Source organism: Micromys minutus, assembly GCF_963924665.1.
Source record: "Micromys minutus genome assembly, chromosome: 16".
NCBI lineage: Eukaryota > Metazoa > Chordata > Mammalia > Rodentia > Muridae > Micromys > Micromys minutus.
Window position 1 is genome coordinate 16,925,381 of NC_137985.1, and position 18,747 is coordinate 16,944,127.

Consider the following 18,747-nt stretch of genomic DNA (forward strand, 5'->3'; position numbering starts at 1 on the left):
TAATCTGTAAACCAAGCTGGCCTTGAACTCAGAGATCCTCCTGCCTCTTGCCTCCTGAATGCTGGGATAAAGACTCACGCCACCACCGCCTAACTGATTGACTTACAATTTTCAGAAAGCATTTAGACTTGTCACATTGAGTTGTCCTAGTTCCAAACTGATGAGTGTTTGGTGGTAGAAATTAGAAGTGTGAGTCGGACAAGGCAGTGCGTGCCTGGCAGCTCTGGACTGTGGAGGTACAAGCAATAGGTCGGGACTTCAAAGTCTATCTTGGGTTACATAAAACCTTATTGAAAAAAAAATAAAGACATAAAAATAAATTTTGAAAGCTCATGACCTCAGCCAGGTAGTGTTGGCACAGACCTTTAATCCAAGCACTCACAAGGCAGAGGCAGATAAATCTCTGAGTTCGAGGCCAGCGTGGTCTACAGAGTGAGTTCCAGGATTGACAGGATTGACTACACAGAGAAACCTTCTTTCTTGGGAGAGATCACCAGCTCCAAAAAAAGCAAGCCAGGGAGAGGCGGTCTCCCAGTGCAGTCTACAGAGCTCCAGAGAAGCAACACACACACACTGAGCAACACAGAGACAGTGAGAGCCTCCTTTGAACCATAGTGCAGTGTGTCACTAGCTCCTTCTCTTCCACTGTCTTGACAAATGTATTTCTTTCTTTGTCCATGCCCTTTATCAAAATAAAAGGTCGCACAGAACCATGCACACACTGCTGGACACACAAGCCTCCTATGTCTGAATGGGATGACCTCTAAATCTCCAAATGATGGAGGTAGGCCGGGTGTCGGGGCTGGGGTTGTTGGTGTTGTGTGTGTCTTCTGCCTCATCTGTGCACGGCACAGTTCAAAATTCTGGTTAAGTCTCTGTTTATATTTTCGTGTGTGTGTGTCTGTGTGTGTCTGTGTGTGTGTTTGTGTGTCTATTTCTGTTTATGTGCCTCTGTGTGTGTGCCTCTGTCTGTCTGTCTGTCTGTGCATGAGCCTCTGTTTGTGTATGTCTGTGTGTGTGCCTGTGTGTGTGTGTGTGTGCACATGTACTCTCAAGTGCCACAGTATATTCCAGGGATCAGAGGGTAATGAGATTTTTGCTCTCCTTTTCTATCGTGAGGGATGGAGATGTACCTGGGTTGTGAGACTTGGTGAACACATTACCCGCTGCCAGCTGAGCCACCTTGCCAGCCTGTAGCTTCTTTGTTGTTATTGTTGTTTGTTTGTTTGAAACAGGATCTCACTGTTTGGCTCAGGCTACCCTGGAACTTTCTGTGTAGACCCACCTGCCTCTGTTTCCTGAGTGCTGGGATTAATGGCATATGCCACCAGCTCTAATGTTTTTTGTTTGTTTGTTGACTTGCTTATTTTATTTTATGTATATGGATGCTTTGCCTGTGAAATGTGAACTACCTGTGTGCAGTCCCATGGAATCCAAAAGAGGATATCAGATCCCTTGTAAATGTTACAGACAGTTGTGAGCTACCATGTGAGTGCTAAGAATTGAAGCTGGGTCCACCACAAGAGCAGCCTGGGCTCAAAAGAGGAGAGAAGGCAGAATCTTCTCCTATCTTCCCCCCGGGGGCAGGATCCTCTAACAGACTTCAAACTTCCAGAACTGGTGGGAATGAGACCACATAACCTGAGAGGCTGAGTCAGGGGGTGATTCAGCTACCACTTGGTTGTTGCTGGCTCATACTGAATATTCTGGAAAGACCAGATGACATAGTTCATTAGCAGCCAGCACACAAGACCTTTAGATGGCTCAGTGTGTAAAGGTGCTTGCAGCCAAGTCTGGAGAGCTGAGTTCGAGTCCCAGGATCCACATGCTGAAAGGAAAGAACCATCTCCTAAAAGTTGTCATCTGATTTTCACACATTTATCATGGCACTTCCCCACACTCATACTTAAACATCTAACACCCTTGCAGACAGACAGACAGAAACATGGTCTTGCTACACAGCCCAGACTGGCCTCCTATTCACTATGTAGCCAAGGCTAGCCCTGAAATGATCCTCTTGCTTCTAAAGTGCTGGGATTCGAAGTGTGCAGCACCACCTCCTGGCTCTGATTTATACTTTTGAGTGACATGTGTCTGCACATACTTTTGGGCGACAGTGTGACACTTTACCACCAGTGACCAAGGAATAATGAGAGAAATGGCTTATTAGAAATGGCCACCACAGCAAACATGTTTCTTCCCGGGACTCTGCAGGGTCTCTTCTAGCTATTTTGAAACAGGCTGCTCCTGATCCAGTCAGCACGGTGGAATTTACTCTCGCATTCTAAGTGTGAGACTATAACCCTTGACCAGGCTCTTCCCACCTCCCCACCTCTGCCCCAAACCCCTGCTTCTCCAACAATTTCTTTAGTCTCCACTGATGAGATCTTATGCACCATGACATCATGCCCTCCAGCCTAATTACAGCAAATAATAAAGCGTCCTCTTTCTTGTGGGCGAGTAATATTCCATGGTGTGCACACGCTACACTGTCTTTATCCATTCACCTGTCCATGGACCTTTGAGTCTGTGTCTTGGCTCTAGTGAGCATTGCCACAATGCTCACAGGCACATCCCCGATCGGTGACAGATCTTACGCTCCCTCTGTCCTGTGAGACGTCTGTCCGTTTTCCATACTAGCTATAGTATTTCAGTGTAACTTGTTGATGACTGCCCATTTGGGGGTGTTTCTTTCAGGCTTGTGTGGAAACCAGGGCCTGCTGCCCACAGGATTCTCAGCCTTTAGGTCTGCAGTGTGGATTCCTCGGAGCCAGAAGTCTACAAGGGTGCTCTGGGCTGGGAGTCTGATTCTCTTCACAGTTTTACTCTGCCTCCAACCTGCATGGCACTTCAAAGGTCACCCAGCAACTGATGCAATATCCGTGTCCCACATTGCACTACGTGGAAGAACCAAGCCTGGGGGCTCACAGCTGTAATCTCAGCACTAGGGAGACAGAGGACCACCGAACCATACGTTTAAGGACAGCCAGGGATATACAGCATTCAAAAGGTGGAGGCAGGAGGATGATGAGTTCTAAGTCATCCTCAGCTACAGAGAAAGCTCCGGAGTAACCTGGAGTACAGGGGCCCCTGGGGTAGAGGCTGAGTTGGGGTAAATCAGTTCCCATTGTCCCCTCTCTGGTGTTGGTTTCCAGTTCATCATTTAGCCACTATTATCCCCACCTGTGGCATCCACCTTTGCTGAAGGGAGCCGGACCACCCAGCGAAGATTTCTGTGCTCCTGGATCATAGTGAGACCCAACCCCTATATCAAAACCGAGGCCTCTTAGAATCTGGGGCCCATTTCTGGAGAAATCTGTAAAGCTTGCCCCCCCACACACACAGTTTTTTTCATTTTGTCCTAGGGTTATTACCCCCCCCCCTTTTATTTTGAAACTGGGTCACACATGGTCTAGGACGACCTTGAACTCCTGATCTTTTGCCTCCACCTTCCAAATGCTGGAGTGACAGGTGTGTGTCACCATACCTATCTTCCATGCCCATTTTACAGAGAAAGAAACTGAGGCTGGGAGTAGGGGCCCTAGAGAGACAGAGAGAGAGAGATGCTGTGGGGGTTAGAGCTGCTGAGCATATCTAGCAAAGCACCCCAGGGGTCCAAAAAAGCTTCAGTGTTTGCATAGGAGGAGCAGCGCGGGAGCACCAAGCTGCGGTGCGGCTCCGCCCCCACGGGGGACGTGAAGACGCGGACCCCGCGCAGCGTGGGGACATGTGACCAACTGCAGAGGCCGCGCGCTGCATCCCCGGCCGGCCGCGCTGCTGCGCAGGACGCGCTGAGGCCCGGGAGCACCAGCCGGGAGCACTCCGGGGCGCGTGAGCAGACGCCGGGTCGCAAGGCCAGGGCGGGGTCTTCTCCGGATCCCCAGCTTCGCTCAGAAACGAAACTGAAAGAGGGGCCTGAGGGAGGCGGAGCTGCGCCGACGCCACCCAGGCTTGCGAGGCCCGGACCCAGGCGCGTCCAGGTGTACTCCGGCCACCATGGCCCAGGATGGCGTGGAGGTAGGACAGCCGCGCCACCGGCGACAAGCTGCGCGGAAAGGGCTCCTGGGAACACCCCTGCCCCCGAGTTGTCTCCTCCTCCATCCCTGGACACAGTGGGGCTCTAGAGTCAGAAGTCAGAAGGAAAGGGGGTAACCTGGCCTGAATCCCGAGACACACACACTCACTTACCCCGCCAGACCCCAAATTCGCACCGGGGAGGTTGGGACGCGCCGCAGTCTCCACCATCCCCCAATGCCTGGAGAACTTTGGATTTTTCCAGGAAATGGCTTAAAGGGAGGGGGATGGGGATGCGGAGGCCAGAAGGCAGGGTCAAGTTCAGGAGAATGAAGGTGCAGGCGCAGCTCCCCGTCGCCCCCGACATCAGAGTTCATTCCCCCTCCATCCCAGTTGGAGAAGAGCGTCAGGCGCCTCCGGGAGAAGTTTCATGGAAAAGTGTCCCCCAAGAAGGCAGGGGCTCTTATGAGGAAGTTTGGCAGCGACCACACCGGAGTTGGGCGCTCTATCGTGTACGGTGAGTCAGCCCTGGGGGAGCACTGAGTGGGTGTGGTTTAAGAACTGCTGTAGCGCTTTAGCGACCCTGGCTCTCCTCAGCCTGGAACTCCTACACTATCCAAGAGCCCCTCCCATATTCTCCCACTAGGTGTCAAGCAGAAAGATGGACAGGAGCTGAGCAACGATTTGGACGCTCAGGTAACCCCTCTCCCCAAAGGGGGGGGGGAATCCCCATTTCTCTTGGGTGGAAGGAGCCCACCTCACCATCTAGGGTCCTTCCCTTTCTCCTGCAAACAGTAGGTGCTCATTACATGCTGATTACCACAAATGAATGAGACAGGGCAGTAGGATAAGTAGGTCCTGGATGTCGAAGTTGCTCAAGGCAACTCTCCCTGGCGTTAGAAGAAAGGCTGGCTGGGCAGACCTGGGGAGGGAACTCTGAATGGATGGATGAAGGAATCAAAGCAATATGGTTGTTGCGTTTCTCAGCTTCTATAGCTGGTACCCGGTGCATTCGATTTGCTTGAAGGACATACCAGAGTTTTGTTCTGTGTAAAACAGAATTCTTTATGTAGCCCAGCCCTGGACTACCCTGAAATTCACTATATAAGCCAGGCTGGCTTTGAACTCAGAGATCCACTTGCCTCTACTTACTAAAAGGAATCAAGGCATGTACCACCATGCTGCATATCGAAAAGAATCCTACCAATAACATTTTTTTTTAGGTTCAGGTCTATAAACGATATGATAAAATAAAAATAGCAGGAAGAAGCCTTCGTGGAGAGCGCCCGTGGTCTCCAGGCCTGGGTTCATTTCTTACCTCCCTCATGGAGGCAATCCAATTACACAAGAACACAGCCCAGGGTTATGACATTCACCATGTTCCCGACTTAAGGGATTCAAACTCTAGCCACTTGAAATGAAACTTGGGCTCTGGGAGGCCCCTCTGTGAGGACCCCTGAAGAGAGACAGGCATGCCCACCATCCCTTACCAGGGGGAAACTGAGCAGCCAGTCAGACTTGCAGCCAGCAGCTTGCAAGCCCCAAAGTCTAGAGCTTTTTAAAGCCATGTGACCAAAAGGCAGACAGATGTCTTGGCAGTTAAGAGCACTTGCTGTTCTCAAAGGACCCCAGCACCAAAATCGGACATTTCACAACCACTCCAGTTCCAAGGGGTCGGACGCCCTCTTCTGGCCTTCTCGGGCACTGCACACGTGCATGGGAAGACACACATACATTTAAAAGCTTTTTAGTCTTTAAAGCTGTGTGGCATCACATGTCAGGTGTCACATGTCTGACCTCTGCAGACGGAGAGGTTATTCAGGGCTCTGGGTTCCATGGGCCGTGATCACTTAGGTAATTCGGATTCACATCTAGGAAGTGAGAATAGCAAAGTGTCCAGTTTTCAAGGACATTGGGGACACTGTTTTTACAGTACTGAGGATTGAACTTGGGACTTCATAGTAAGCAAGGGCTCTAATGCTAAGCCATGCCCCAGTCTTGCCTCATTCTCCCAAGTGGCTTGGATGACAACTATGTCACCAGACCCAACTCCAGTGACTAACTGGGAAGCTAGAGCCAGAGTTCTGTCCCTGTCCAGGAGCCCCATGCAGGGCTCTTCCCCTCTAAACATTGGTGCAGCATCCTGAGAGTATTTCTGGTGTCTGCCCTCCCCTTCCATTGTCTCCCCTCAGGACCCACCAGAGGACATGAAGCAAGACCAAGATATCCAGGTGTGTTGGTGGCTGGAATAAAACGGGGTGTGTGGATGGAGTGATCATCCAGAGGCAGAGGCGACCTTTTTGTTCATGTTCATCCATGTTACAGGCAGTAGCCACCTCTCTGTTGCCCCTGACGAAAGCCAACCTCCAAATGTTCCAAAGAGCCCAAGATGACCTCATCCCTGCTGTGGACCGACAATTTGCCTGCTCCTCCTGTGACCATGTATGGTGGCGCCGTGTGCCCCAGAGGAAGGAGGTGATAGCCCAGACTTAGCTTGGTTCCTTCCTATTCCCTGCTCCTGACCCGTGTCGTCAACTGGGGGAGGGGTCACGTTGTGTGCACGTGTGTTTGTGTGTGTGTGTGTATCTATGTGTATGTGCATGTGCAAGTGGAGGCCAGAGTTTGGTGGTAGGTGTGTTTCTCAGTTCCCCCTGACTTATTTTTTGAGACAGGGCCACTCACTAAGCCCTGGGGTTCATCACTTAGTTTCTCGGCCAGCATGGCCCAGGAAGCCCCCCAAGTTAACTTCCCTGAAACTAGGTCTATAAGCGCATTTAGCCAGGCCTGGCTCTTCTGTGTGTGCTATGGGTTTGAACTCAGTCCCATGAGCAAAGTACATAGTAGTATTTTGCTCATGTTTGTATACCACAGTGCCACATGAGTGCTGGGAACTGAATCCGGATCTTCTGCAAGAATAACTGTTCTTAACCACTGACCCATCTCCCTAGCCCCTTGCTTTGGTTTGGTTTTGTATTTGTTTCTTATTCACTAGGTATCCTTAGCTGTCCTGGAACTTGGCTCTGTAGACCAAACTAGCCTCTTATTCAGAGATTCAATTGACCCCCCCACCAGACCCCCAGTGCTATGATTAAAGGCATACTCCACCACCTTTTAGCCCCTTGTTTTGTCTTTGAGAGTGTCTCCCCAAGCTGGTCTGAGCCTCTCTATGTAGCTGAGGATGACCTTGAACCCCTCATCCTCCTGCCTCCACACCTGGTTCATGTGGAACCAGAGGCTTCATCATGCCACAAAAGCCCAACTTCAATAACCTTGAACTTAAGTTGGACTTTCGGCTTTGACACCTGTCCAACCCCAGCCTGGCTTCTTACCTCTGTTCTTTTTTCAGTCTCTCTATGTAGTCCTGGCTGGTTTGGAACTCAGACATCCGCTTGCCTCACCTGCGTGCTGAGATTAAAGGCATGAGTTACCATGCCTGCTTCCGAGCCTCCTGATTAGGGTACTTCTGATAAAAGCTGAGGTTCCATCAGTACAGTGTCACCCTAGCATTATCAGTACAGTGTCACCCTAGCATTATCAGTACAGTGTCACCCTAGCATTCGTGAACCCACTGGTTCCATCCCAGCACCACATTCCAAGCACAGGCAGGCCTATCTTCTTAACACTTGAGAGGTGAGGCAGGAGGACCAGGACTAGAAAGCCAGCGTGGACTGAGACCTGCCTGAACCCTGCACTTTGGCCTTGACAGCTATGGGCTCCTACTTTCTCAGGTGTCACGGTGTCGCAAGTGTCGGAAGCGCTACGAACCAGTGCCAAATGACAAGATGTGGGGCCTGGCAGAGTTCCACTGTCCAAAGTGTCGCCACAACTTCCGGTGAGGGCCCGGACCCCAACCCACCCTCATCCCCGTCCCAGCCCAGCCCGCCCTCAGCCCAATCCCAGCCTAGTCCCCTCCTCCTGTGCCCTGTGCCCAGCCACCCCCTCAGCCCCTCACAGCCCTGCTGGCCCCCAGGGGCTGGGCACAGATGGGGTCCCCATCACCCTGCTACGGGTGCGGCTTCCCTGTGTATCCCACTCGGATCCTGCCCCCGCGCTGGGACCGTGACCTGGATCGTCGCAGCACACACACCCACTCCTGCTCAGCTGCAGATTGCTACAATCGGAGAGGTGAGGGGGCCCTGGCACGTGCACCCTACATTCTGCATCCCCTGCGGATCGACCCCCAGGGCTGCTCCCTCCTTCCACAAGTCCTCTAGGGTTCCTCTCTCCTCCCATGGAGTTCCCAGCAAGGCCTGTGGTCCCCACTACCTGAGTCTGTTTTTGTAGCCGTGCTCCCACCTCCCTCAAGAGTTCCAACACCCGCAGATTTTATGACTTCCGACCCCTGTCCTTTGGCTCTGGTGGGTCTCCCCGCAGCGCCCCAGTCCCCTCGTATCTCCAGGGTCTCACAGGACCTCAGCAACTCTCCTTCCCCTAGAGCCCCATGTGCCTGGGACCTCCTGTGCCCACCCCAAGAGCCGTAAGCAGAACCACCTCCCCAAAGTGCTGCACCCTAGCAACCCCCACATCAGCAGCGGCTCCACGGTGGCCACGTGCCTGAGCCAGGGAGGCCTCCTGGATGACCTGGACCACCTCATCCTGGAGGACCTGAAGGAGGAGGAAGAGGAGGAGGAAGAGGAGGACGGCGGGCCCCGAGAGTGACCCTAGCTGGGCACACACAGGAACGACAGACACAGTGTGTGGACACCTCCTGTTGCTATGATACCAGCTCAAGGAGACAGGAACACCCTTGGGGGTTCTCATGGGAGAGTCACAACCGCACAAGCCGGGTCAGCATAACAGCCTTCTTCAGAGAGTACGCCCCACCACGGAACTCGGCCCAGTAGACCCCGTCCTGGTATCGGCTCCGGTAATGACCTCCACGATACCATACACCATTGAGGTTGGAGTGGGCACAGGCATGGTACCACCAGCCCCCACGATGGTAGAGGGCACAGTTACCTGAGGGGAAAGAGAGAGTTTGTTTTCCCACCAAAATAAAAGTCTCTACCAGCACTTCCTTGTGCAAAGCATTTGCAAGCATCCCTCAACCTTCCCTATCTTATTGAATAGAAGCCCTGATACTCCATCTCTTCACCAAAATAAAAAGCTCTGGCTTCTCACTTTCTTCTTCAGAGTAATAACCTTAATTTCCCATCTCCTCACCAAAATAAGAGTCATGCCTTTCCTCTATTTTCTGCAAAGTGGTGATCTATCATTCATTCCTTTTGGGGGAGAGGGCTTCAGTTTTCCTTTGAGGTTTATGTCAGGTGCACTGGTGCACACCAGTAATCTCTCTACATAGGAGACAGGAGCAAGAGGGTTTGGAGTTTCAAACCAGCCTGGGCTCCACAGTGAGGTCCTGTCTCAAAAAGAAAGACTGAGGATATAGCTCAGTGGTAGAGTGAGCTTAGATTGTGGGGGGCCCAGCTCTGTTCCCCACATTCTAAACAGGTTCAGTATTTACATCTTTTAAGTCAGCAGAGAACTCTGGGCTCCCTGCTCCCCTATTAGAATAAATGCTTCCTGTTCCCTGCCAGAGAGGCCTTCTTACACTGAGGTACTTACCCTAGGGGAGTTTCTTTCTGAGTCAGGGTATTGTGTAGCTCCGGCTGAACTTGAGCTATCCCAAGGATGACCTGAGATTCCTGCCCCTCAGGCCTCCTGCAGCTAGGACTGCAGCCACCACACCCACTTCACCAGAAAGGAAACTTCGCATTATTTTTAATGCAGATGCCCACAGAGCCTAGAAGTGTCAGATCCCCAGCCACTCTGTTACACACTGTTGAGAACTACCTAGTATGGGTGGTGAGAACCGAGCCCAGGCTCCTACCTAAGCCATCTGCAACCTCCCAGAAGGGAAAACCTAGCTTTACTGCTTTCCGCTCTAACCAGACGGGCCATCCCGCCTTCCTGTCCTCCCACCAGAACAAAAGCTCTCCTTACCAGAATACGAGTCTCTGTCCCTGTCCACAGTGCTGAACGGTTTGTCATTATGCCAGGACAGGGAGTCTCCAGCATCCCCGTGGTACTGGCCAAGCCGCAGACGGTAGTGGTCACTCTCAGGTTCCAAGGAGAAGCTGTCATAGTGGGCGCGTGCCCTACGGCCCCCCCAGTCCTCTAAGAGTATCAGCAGCTCGTGGTCCCCACGGCTAGTCACCTGATGCACGGGTTCCAAGCCCAGCCAGTATTCTCCGTCTGGCCGCCCAAAGCCCACCTGGAAGGGCAGGAGGAGGAGGATGGGGCGAGCTCTCTTCCCAGCACGGTCTCCATCACCCCCAGCCCAAGCACCCACCTTGTAGTGTTGCCAGTTGGTAAAGAAGTTGACAGAACCATCTTGCCGCCTCTGGATGACGGTCCAGCCTCCACCTTCCTGCTGCTGTTCACACCACACGGATACCACACGACGGCCCAGCCGCAGTTCGTACACTCCACTCTGCCAGTGACCTGCCCCATGAGCCTCTGCGCAATCCTTCCATGGGCCTGTGACAAGGGACAGACCGAGCCAACCAACCCTGTACTGGATTAGAGTCCTGGATCTCATCAGTCCCCTTTCCCAAATAAAAGTCATCATCTTCTGTCTCCACCTGAGGAAGAGCCATTTCCTTACCAGTCCCTCTTTTCCCCATAAACACGATCCTACAAGCCAACATCTCACCAAAGTAGCAGTCCTAATCCCTTATGCCCTCACCAAAGTAAGAGTACCCTTGTGGTGGCACTCGCCTTTAATCCCTGCCTGGTATACAGAGTGAGTTCCAGGACTACACAGAAAAATCCTGTCCAAAAAAAAAAAAGTGCATGCCTATTTTCTCTCCCTTGTGAGAGGATTGGCCTTGTTTGCTTCTGTACTGTTGGAAGGCAGCCTGGGTGCCCTCTCACTAAAGCACATCTCCAGCCTGTTCTTCTCACAGACTCATAGTCCTTTCTTATCCCCACATCAGAATAGGAGTGTCACTTCCTCTAGTGCTCACACTACCAGCCAAATCCTAACTCTAGTATTTCTATCCAGAAGGCAGTGGAACCCCTGGGTCTTCTTCTCTCTCACATATGCCCCAGCAGGCCTGCTTTGACTTACCCACAGGCCTGGCGGGAACAGCAAGGTACCCAGTGGGCAGCGGAGAAGATGGAGGCCCCTGCTGTCTCAAGCTCTGCCCTCCCTGGTGCTCTGGAATTTGGTCCAGCCTCCTGCTGGTGTTGCTGGCGCTGCCCACTAGACTCAGAGGAACCAAAGGCACCAAGGGCAGTGGCAGGACCTGCGGTCACACAGTCAGACATAACTACATTAACCCCTCAGCTAAGGAGGCTAGAGACCCCCTGGCACAGGCAGTGGGATGATGGGCAGGGTCTGTTGATCAAACCCCCTGCCAGGTACACAGAAAATCAGGCAGGGCGATGTCTCAGCTTTGCCACCCAGCCTAAGAAAAGCACAGAGGGCGGAAAGGCGTTGGGTGTCCTGCTCTGCCGCCCTCCCTGTTCCTTTGAGACAGGTCTCTTCCGGCAGCCAGCAAGCCAAGTCAACCTGTCGGCCCAAGCACAGCACTGGAGCAGATGCCGAACACATGCAGACAGGCCCAGCCTCCACTGTGCTGGGGATGGAACTTAGGCCTTCATACTTGCACAGCCAGCAAGCTCTCTCCCAGACCCAGCCACCGCCCAGCCCGGCTTTATCTTCTTCTTGCTTTTGTTTTTGAAGGGGCCTCACTCCCGCTGGGCTAGCCTGTTACTTGAAATACCCTCCTGCCTCTGCCTCCAGCTAGCTGGAGATTGCGTCATTGTGTGACACCGCGCTTTCTTTACTCTGTGCTTTTGAGCTCAGAGAACGCTGCACCGATTCCCAGTCTGCGGTTGACCACCTTCACTGCTGAGCAGGAGCACAAGGACCTTGGGCGATTTAAGAAAATCTACAGAACCATTAATCCAAAATCCAAGTCCAGTGTTGAGATGTGATTCAGCAGTAGAGCAGTTTCCTCATATACCGGAAGTCCCCGGGACCCCAAGACCAATAGGAATGGAAAACCAGACAACCAGGCTTATTGTCCCACATCTGTCATTTGTGCGTGGATGCAGAACAAGAAAATCAAGGTCAACCTCAGCTACACAAAGAGCTAGAACCCAGCCTGGGCTACAGGAGACCCTATCTCAATTTTAAAAACAAACCAGGGAGTGGTGGCACACGCCTTTAATCCCAACAGTCAGGAAGTAGACACACTCAGATCTCTGTAAATTCAAAGCCAGTCTGGTCTACAAAATGAGTTCCTAGACAGCCATGGCTACAGAGAAACCCTGTCTCAAAAGAAAAAATACAAAATGAAAAACAAGCAAACTAAACCAAAAAGCTGGTGACAGAAATAGCCCAAAATTCAGAAGTCCTACCTAGTTACAAGAATATATTATCTTAGCGACTGGAGAGTTGACTCAGCAGTTATGAGCACTGGCTGTTCTTCAAAAGACCGAGGTTCAAATCCCAGCACACACTAGGTGGCTCACAGCCATCTGTAACTCCAGTTCTATATCATTTGGAGCCCATATATACAAGTGGTACACAGACACACATGCAGACGTACATGGGTGTCCACCTACATTAAGATGAAAATATATCCTTAAAGAATATGCAAGCCCGGTGTGGTGGCGCACACCTTTAATCCCAGCACTTGGGAGGCAGAGCTAGGAGGATCTCTGAGTTCAAGGTCAGCCTGGTCTATAAAGTGAGCTCCTTGTGTATGGTGATAATGCGTGTTAGCCTAAATGTTGTGAATATTTTCCTGCAGCGGATGAGGATCTCCCAAACTATTCACCACGATGACCTGTGGATGGTACACCACCACCACCACCCCCCCCACCCCCCCACCCCCCCACCCCCCCCCACCCCCCCACCCCCCCACCCCCCCCCCCCCCCCCGGCATTGAGATCCCGGGACACAGCTACCTGCTGCTGGCCCCGGTCCGGGCTCGCGCACGCGCGTTGCAGGCGGCCAAGGAGGTTGCTATGCTGGCTCATGAGCTGCGCATGCTCACGGAGCTGCGCGTCCAGCTGCTGCAGGCGCTCTGTCGTCCGGCGCGCTTCGGCCGCCGCATCCAGCGCGCGCTCTGCTAGCAAACCGAGCGCGGCAGCAGGCTCCGCCCCCAGGTCAGGCTCCGCCTTCGCCTCTTGCTGCAGTCGCGCGCGTAGCTGGCCCAGGCGCGTGTTTAGGGTGAGACTGTGCTCGCGCAGCGCGCGCACCTCGCCCGCGAGCGCGTCACCCTCCGCCGCGCGCCTTTGCAGCGCGCGCAGCAGCTCCTCGTGGCGGCCCAGGCGCATGCGCAGCGTGGCCAGTTCGCTGTCTTGGGTGGCTTCTGAGCTCCTGCAGACGGCGCCAGTCGCCTTCTGCGGAGACAAGACCAGGGTGACGCGGCATCGCGCGGCCCCTCCAAGCGTCCTCCAAGCGCCCAGCAGGAGCAACAGCTGCAGCTTGAGCAGCACGGCAGTCCCCATGGCCGCCACCTGCAGTGAAGAGGGAGGAGACTACGGTTTTAGCCTAACCGGGCCCCACAGTATTGATCCTCCGGCTTCACCTCACACGGCAGTGCTCCACGACAGAATCTACCTCGCAGCGTAGATTCTCCGTTTATACAGCCGATACAACCACTAGCATCTGCTTACACCCAAAATCCCTCTCTACCCTCGGTTCTGGACACCTGGGCCTGGTCACCTCTCCCCTCAGAACCTTCAGAGGCTCCCACTTAAGGAGAAAACCTCCATTTCGTGTGGGGCGTGCAGGAGATGGAACCCTAGACCTCACTCATGCTGGACCCCTCTTCTAATTTGAGACATGGCGTCACAGTAGGATCACAACCAGGCTGTTACCGAACTAGGTTGGGATCCTACTGCCTGAGCCTCTCTATCCCTAGATGACCTGTGTGTGCCACTGTGCCGTGCTTCACACAGTGTCTTCTTCCAGGTTAATAATATTCATGACTCCCCACTCCTGCCCTGCAGGATTCGTACCCAGGACCCCATGCCACCATGCCCAGGCATTCAAGGTCACACACTTGGACCAGCTCAGAAGGAAGCGTGAGTGCAAAGGTCCTGGACCTCTCATTTCAGATGTGCTGAAAAGAATAAATAGGAAAGAGGCCTGTGAGGCTAGCATAGAAGGGAAATGGTGGTGAATGAACCGGAAGACAGGAAAGCACCAAATATGAGCACCTGAGGTTCTGCTCTAAAGCACAGAGAACGGTGGATACTTCTGAGCCATAGGCAAGGTGCATTAGCTACAGCAGCCGCTCAGCAGGCATGAGCTCCCAAGCACTGGGCGGTCTTCTCTTTGGCATATGTGGCTGACTGCCTTCATTGGCAAGCCTGCCCTAAAGAAGAGGCCTGGGAGCCTCCCTGTACCCCCCCCACACGTACAGATCACACACACATCTGAACACAAGTGCACGCACATATACATACACGCATGTGTGCACGTGCATACACACACTCACACAGACAAGATCAGATGCTCTCTACAAACAGTATCTACCTATGTCCACTCCTACCCGCTCTCACCTCTCAGGGCCCGGCGCAGTGAGGAAGGAAGGGTTGAAGGGCTGGGATAAAAGGCAGGGAGAACCTCTGAGCAGTCTGCATAGAGGAGGCTAAAAGGGCAGAAGCTGAGAGACTTGGAAACCACCCATCCCCCAGAGCATGGAGGGGGCCTGAGAGCACAGCGAGTGTAAATATTTAGTATTTCCAGTGTGAGAACCCTGGGCAGAAAAGCCAGATCCCCTCGCCCAGGCCTCCAGAGCGTGATAACCGAGGCCATTGCCCTCTGTGAGTTTCTTCCTTTCTCTCAGCTCACAAGAGCACGGGAGGCCCTGGTAGACTTGTGGGATCCAGACTCAGACAACCATGACAATAATGATGTTTCCTGAGCATTCTGGTACCTAGTGCTAGGGACACCCTTAAAGGGGCAAAACTTGTTTCTCATTTAATGCTAGCAGCTAGTAGAGTTGTGACTCCACTGCAGAACCCCTGCTTAGAATCCCCCAGTGAGGGGCTGGAGGTCTGGCTTAGTGGTGTAACACTTGCAAGGTCCTTTGCTGGTACCCAATATTGCCAGAAGAAAACAAAACCTTAGGATGTGGTGGCACAAGCTTAACCACAGTACCTGGGAGGCAGCAGCAGGTGGCTCTCTGGTGAGTTCCAAGCCAGCTAGTGAGCCCCTATCTTAAAAGGGGGTGGGGTTATATCTGGATTAATGAAGGGAACATGAAAATAATAGAAAGCCTAAACTGACCTCAACAGAACAGATAGTTCTTTACTACAACAAGGAAACAGAGATTGTACCATGGTGCAGGGGGCTTGGGGTTTTACAGATCACAAAGGGAACATTGGGGTGGAAAATTTTATCTGAGGGTTGTTCTTTGATGTTTTTGTCGTATGTTGACCTCAGTCTCCTCCTGGCTCCTGCCTGAAGATGTTCTCATTACTATATTGGCTTTTTTTTGTCAGGCAAGATGTTTCTGTCCATGTGCTACAAGCAGGTTTCTGAGCTTGTCTGAGGCTCTTTTAGATCCCTGTCTTAGTCACTGTTCTTCTGCTGTGAAGAGACACCATGGCAGAGGCAACGGACACAAGAAAACATTTAATTGGGGACTTGGTTGCAGTTTCAGATGGTGAATCTGTGACCAGCATGCCAGGGCGCCCGGCAGCAGACAGACAGACAGACAGACATGCTCCTGCAGCAGTAGCTAAGAGCTTGCATGTGATCCACAAGCAGGAGGCAGAGGAGTGACCTCTTTGGTTTCAAACTCTGAGACAGTGGACTGGAGTGCATGTTTTGCATACCAAAGCAGACCTAGCTCCTAGGTTCTCCCAGCCTCCCTCAGTCCCAACCTGGCATACTCTGCCCCCAACCCTGGTCTTTCCAGCCCAGAGGTTGAACTGCCCTTCCCCAAGAGGCTCTTCCCTATATAGTCTAGACATTTTGGTCTCCCCATACACACTTTCTCTTTCTCTTGAAAGACCCCCGAAGGGAGACCCTCACTCAAATCTCAGGAGAGGCGCGCACCCAGCGAGGCACCGAGACCAGACTTGCTGCAATCGCACGAGGAAGTTTATTGAAAGTGAAAGAGTGAGATCTCAGACCAGCATGCTGGGGTCGAGACTCATACACCACGCAGGGGTAGAGGAGTTCGACAACAGCCTGAACTTGTAACGGGCTTATAAAGGCAAAAACCACAAAAGAGGGGAGGACGGGGGAGAATGAGGAAATTCAAAGGGGAAGAATCATACACTTTTTAGCCATATACCCGGGCACACCTAGGGCATTGAAACATTCCACAGAGGTCATCCGGACCTTCTGTGGTTATTTTGAGAACTCAAATCTCAAGAAACTTCCGGGAGTAATTACCTGCAGAGGCGAGGGCCCTAGGGCAAGGAATCAGTGTCCTTTGACAACTTTTTACTCTTCACTCTCTTCCTGCCCTGTGCCCTTTTTCTCTTTATCCTCCACCCCCCACCCAACCACTCCCAACTCCAACCACCCCCCGTGGTGACATCTCTGGCCTCAGTCCTTGGGGCCAGTGAACTCACCCAGGAGCAGCTTACCAAGAAACCTGCATTTAATATAGTCTAATCTGGCTTGAATTGGCTCATTTCATTGGCAGAGAAATAACATCACTTTTAAATCCACAAAGTGACATAGCTCCTCCAATAAGTCCACACCTCCTATCCTTCCCAAACTGTTCCACCAAGTGGGTACCAAAGTTCAAATATATGAGCCTTCTTCAAACCACCACAGTGGGTGTGGTGGTACATGCCTTTTATCCAACACTCAGGAGGTTGAGACAGATGAATTTCTGTGAGTTTTAGGCTAGCCTGGTCTATATAATAAGACCCGGTCTCTAAAAATAAGAAAAAGAGAAGGATAAGTGGGCTTGCATTCCTGCACATACTGTACACCTTTAAATGAAAAAGCTGGCAGGCAATGGTGGCACACACCTTTGTTCCCAGCATTCAGGAGGCAGGCAGGTCCTTGTAAGTTCAAGGCCAGCCTGGTCAACAGAGCTAATTCCAGAAAAGCCAGGGCTACACAAAGAATTCCTATCTCCAAATACCCAGGGGGTCCAGGGAACAAAGAAGAAAATAGCTCAATAGTTCAATTCCCAGAAAACACATGGTGGCTCACAACCATCTGTAATGGAATCTGATGCCCTCTTCTGGTGACAGCTATGGTATACTCATATACATAAAATAAATAAGCCAAAAAAAGGGGGCAGGGAGCCAGATAGGGTGTGAAGGCAAAATAAGAGGTGCAGAGGGAGGCAGATGCATAACAGATGCAGGCAGGCTCCTGGAGGGGACAAGTGTCCTTCTTGTCATTCCTGTCATAGAGACCTGCAGCTGAGATGGGGTGGGGGAGGGACAAGTGGGAAGAGAGATGCAGAGTGCTTGGCTTCCAAACTTAGAGCCTTTGACTGCTGAGCCCCAAGTGTCAGGGACCAGTGTGCCAGAGGATCAGCATTGCAACTTCCCTCATTGAGGACACAGTCAGGGGTCTGTTGAGGTTCAGAGTAGAGGAATGGTTGTTAAAATACAACAGATGGAGAGGCAGATAGCAAGAGGATGCTGAGCCCACGACTAGCTTGGGCTGCAAAGAGAAATGAAACAAGAAGGAAGGAAATGGATACAAAGAAGAAAGAAAATGAAGGAGTCAACCTAAAAGGATGTCTGAAAAACATAAGGCAATCCAATATTAGTAAGCTGACTGTATGATAAAATTGGCTGAAACACTAAGGGTTCCCTCTTCAGGAGTCCCTCTTCTAGCCTCCACAGACACAGATGTGACAGTGACACACAACCATCTATTCATGCAAAATACCCATGGGCATAACATAATAATAAATAGTTTAAAACATTTTAGGGGGCTGGAGTGGCTCTGTGGTTGCTCTTCCAGGGTTCAATTCCCAGCAACCACATGGTGGCTCACAACCATCTGTAAAGTGATCTGGTGTCCTCTTCTGACCTGCAGGCAGAACACTGTGTACATAATAAATAAATCTTTAAAAAAAATAAGTAAAACGTTTTAGGGGGTCTGGCAAGATGGCGCAGTGAGTAGAGAGATGCCTCTACCACCAAGTCTGAGAATCTGATTTCTATCTGCAGGCCTCATTATGACAGGAGAGAAACAACTCTAAAACGTTACCTTCTGATCTCATGTGGTGCCTCCACATATGCACCACCACGGATAATAAATAAGTACAATTTATTTGGAGAAGGGGTGGACATGGTTGTACATGCCTTTAATCCCAGTGCTCGGAAGACACAGACTCACGGATCTGTGTGACTTTAGCCAGTCAAGAATGGTGGCACATGCCTTCAATCCCATCGCTCAACACAGGCAAGCCGATCTGTTGGTTACAGGCCAACGTGGGCAGCGCAAGAACCTGATTCAGAATAAAAAAAGTCGCACGCCTTGCAAAAACGTACAGGATAAGGATTCCAACCTTCAAATGACTGTGCAGCCCCTGCCATTTCTGTCAAAAGGAGCATGGTATTGTTAAAAGAAACAAACAAACAAACCAAAAATTTTAAAGATTGCTTGGTCCTTTAAGTCACCTAGCGATTAGGTCCGCTGGAACTGATGACGTCACTGCTGGGCACGCAGGAAGTGGGAAGCGCTAAGACCCATGTGGCGCCGGAAGTTGACTACGCAGTGCGTAAGATCCGTCCTCGTTGAGTCTCCTGCCCGGAAGTGAGCGGTGTACGCCG

At 51.8% G+C, this 18,747-nt stretch overlaps 2 protein-coding genes across 2 annotated transcripts; one reads left to right on the plus strand and one right to left on the minus strand.

Moving 5' to 3' along the window:
- Nucleotides 1-3,877: 3,877 nt before the first annotated feature.
- On the plus strand, nt 3,878-8,673 carry SHFL (shiftless antiviral inhibitor of ribosomal frameshifting; the record flags this gene model as incomplete). The annotated part of the gene is made up of 8 exons (XM_080930269.1): nt 3,878-4,017; nt 4,408-4,531; nt 4,661-4,710; nt 6,207-6,245; nt 6,340-6,489; nt 7,743-7,846; nt 7,985-8,139; nt 8,450-8,673. Exons 1-8 carry the CDS (start codon nt 3,997-3,999, stop codon nt 8,671-8,673), a joined length of 867 nt encoding a protein of 288 aa, XP_080786395.1. The 5' UTR covers nt 3,878-3,996.
- Nucleotides 8,674-8,782: 109 nt separating this feature from the next.
- On the minus strand, nt 8,783-13,482 carry ANGPTL6 (angiopoietin like 6; the record flags this gene model as incomplete). Its single annotated transcript, XM_080930260.1, has 5 exons — nt 8,783-8,973; nt 9,958-10,228; nt 10,307-10,494; nt 11,087-11,264; nt 12,937-13,482. 5 exons carry the CDS (start codon nt 13,480-13,482, stop codon nt 8,783-8,785), a joined length of 1,374 nt encoding a protein of 457 aa, XP_080786386.1.
- Between the last annotated feature and the right edge of the window lie 5,265 nt (nt 13,483-18,747).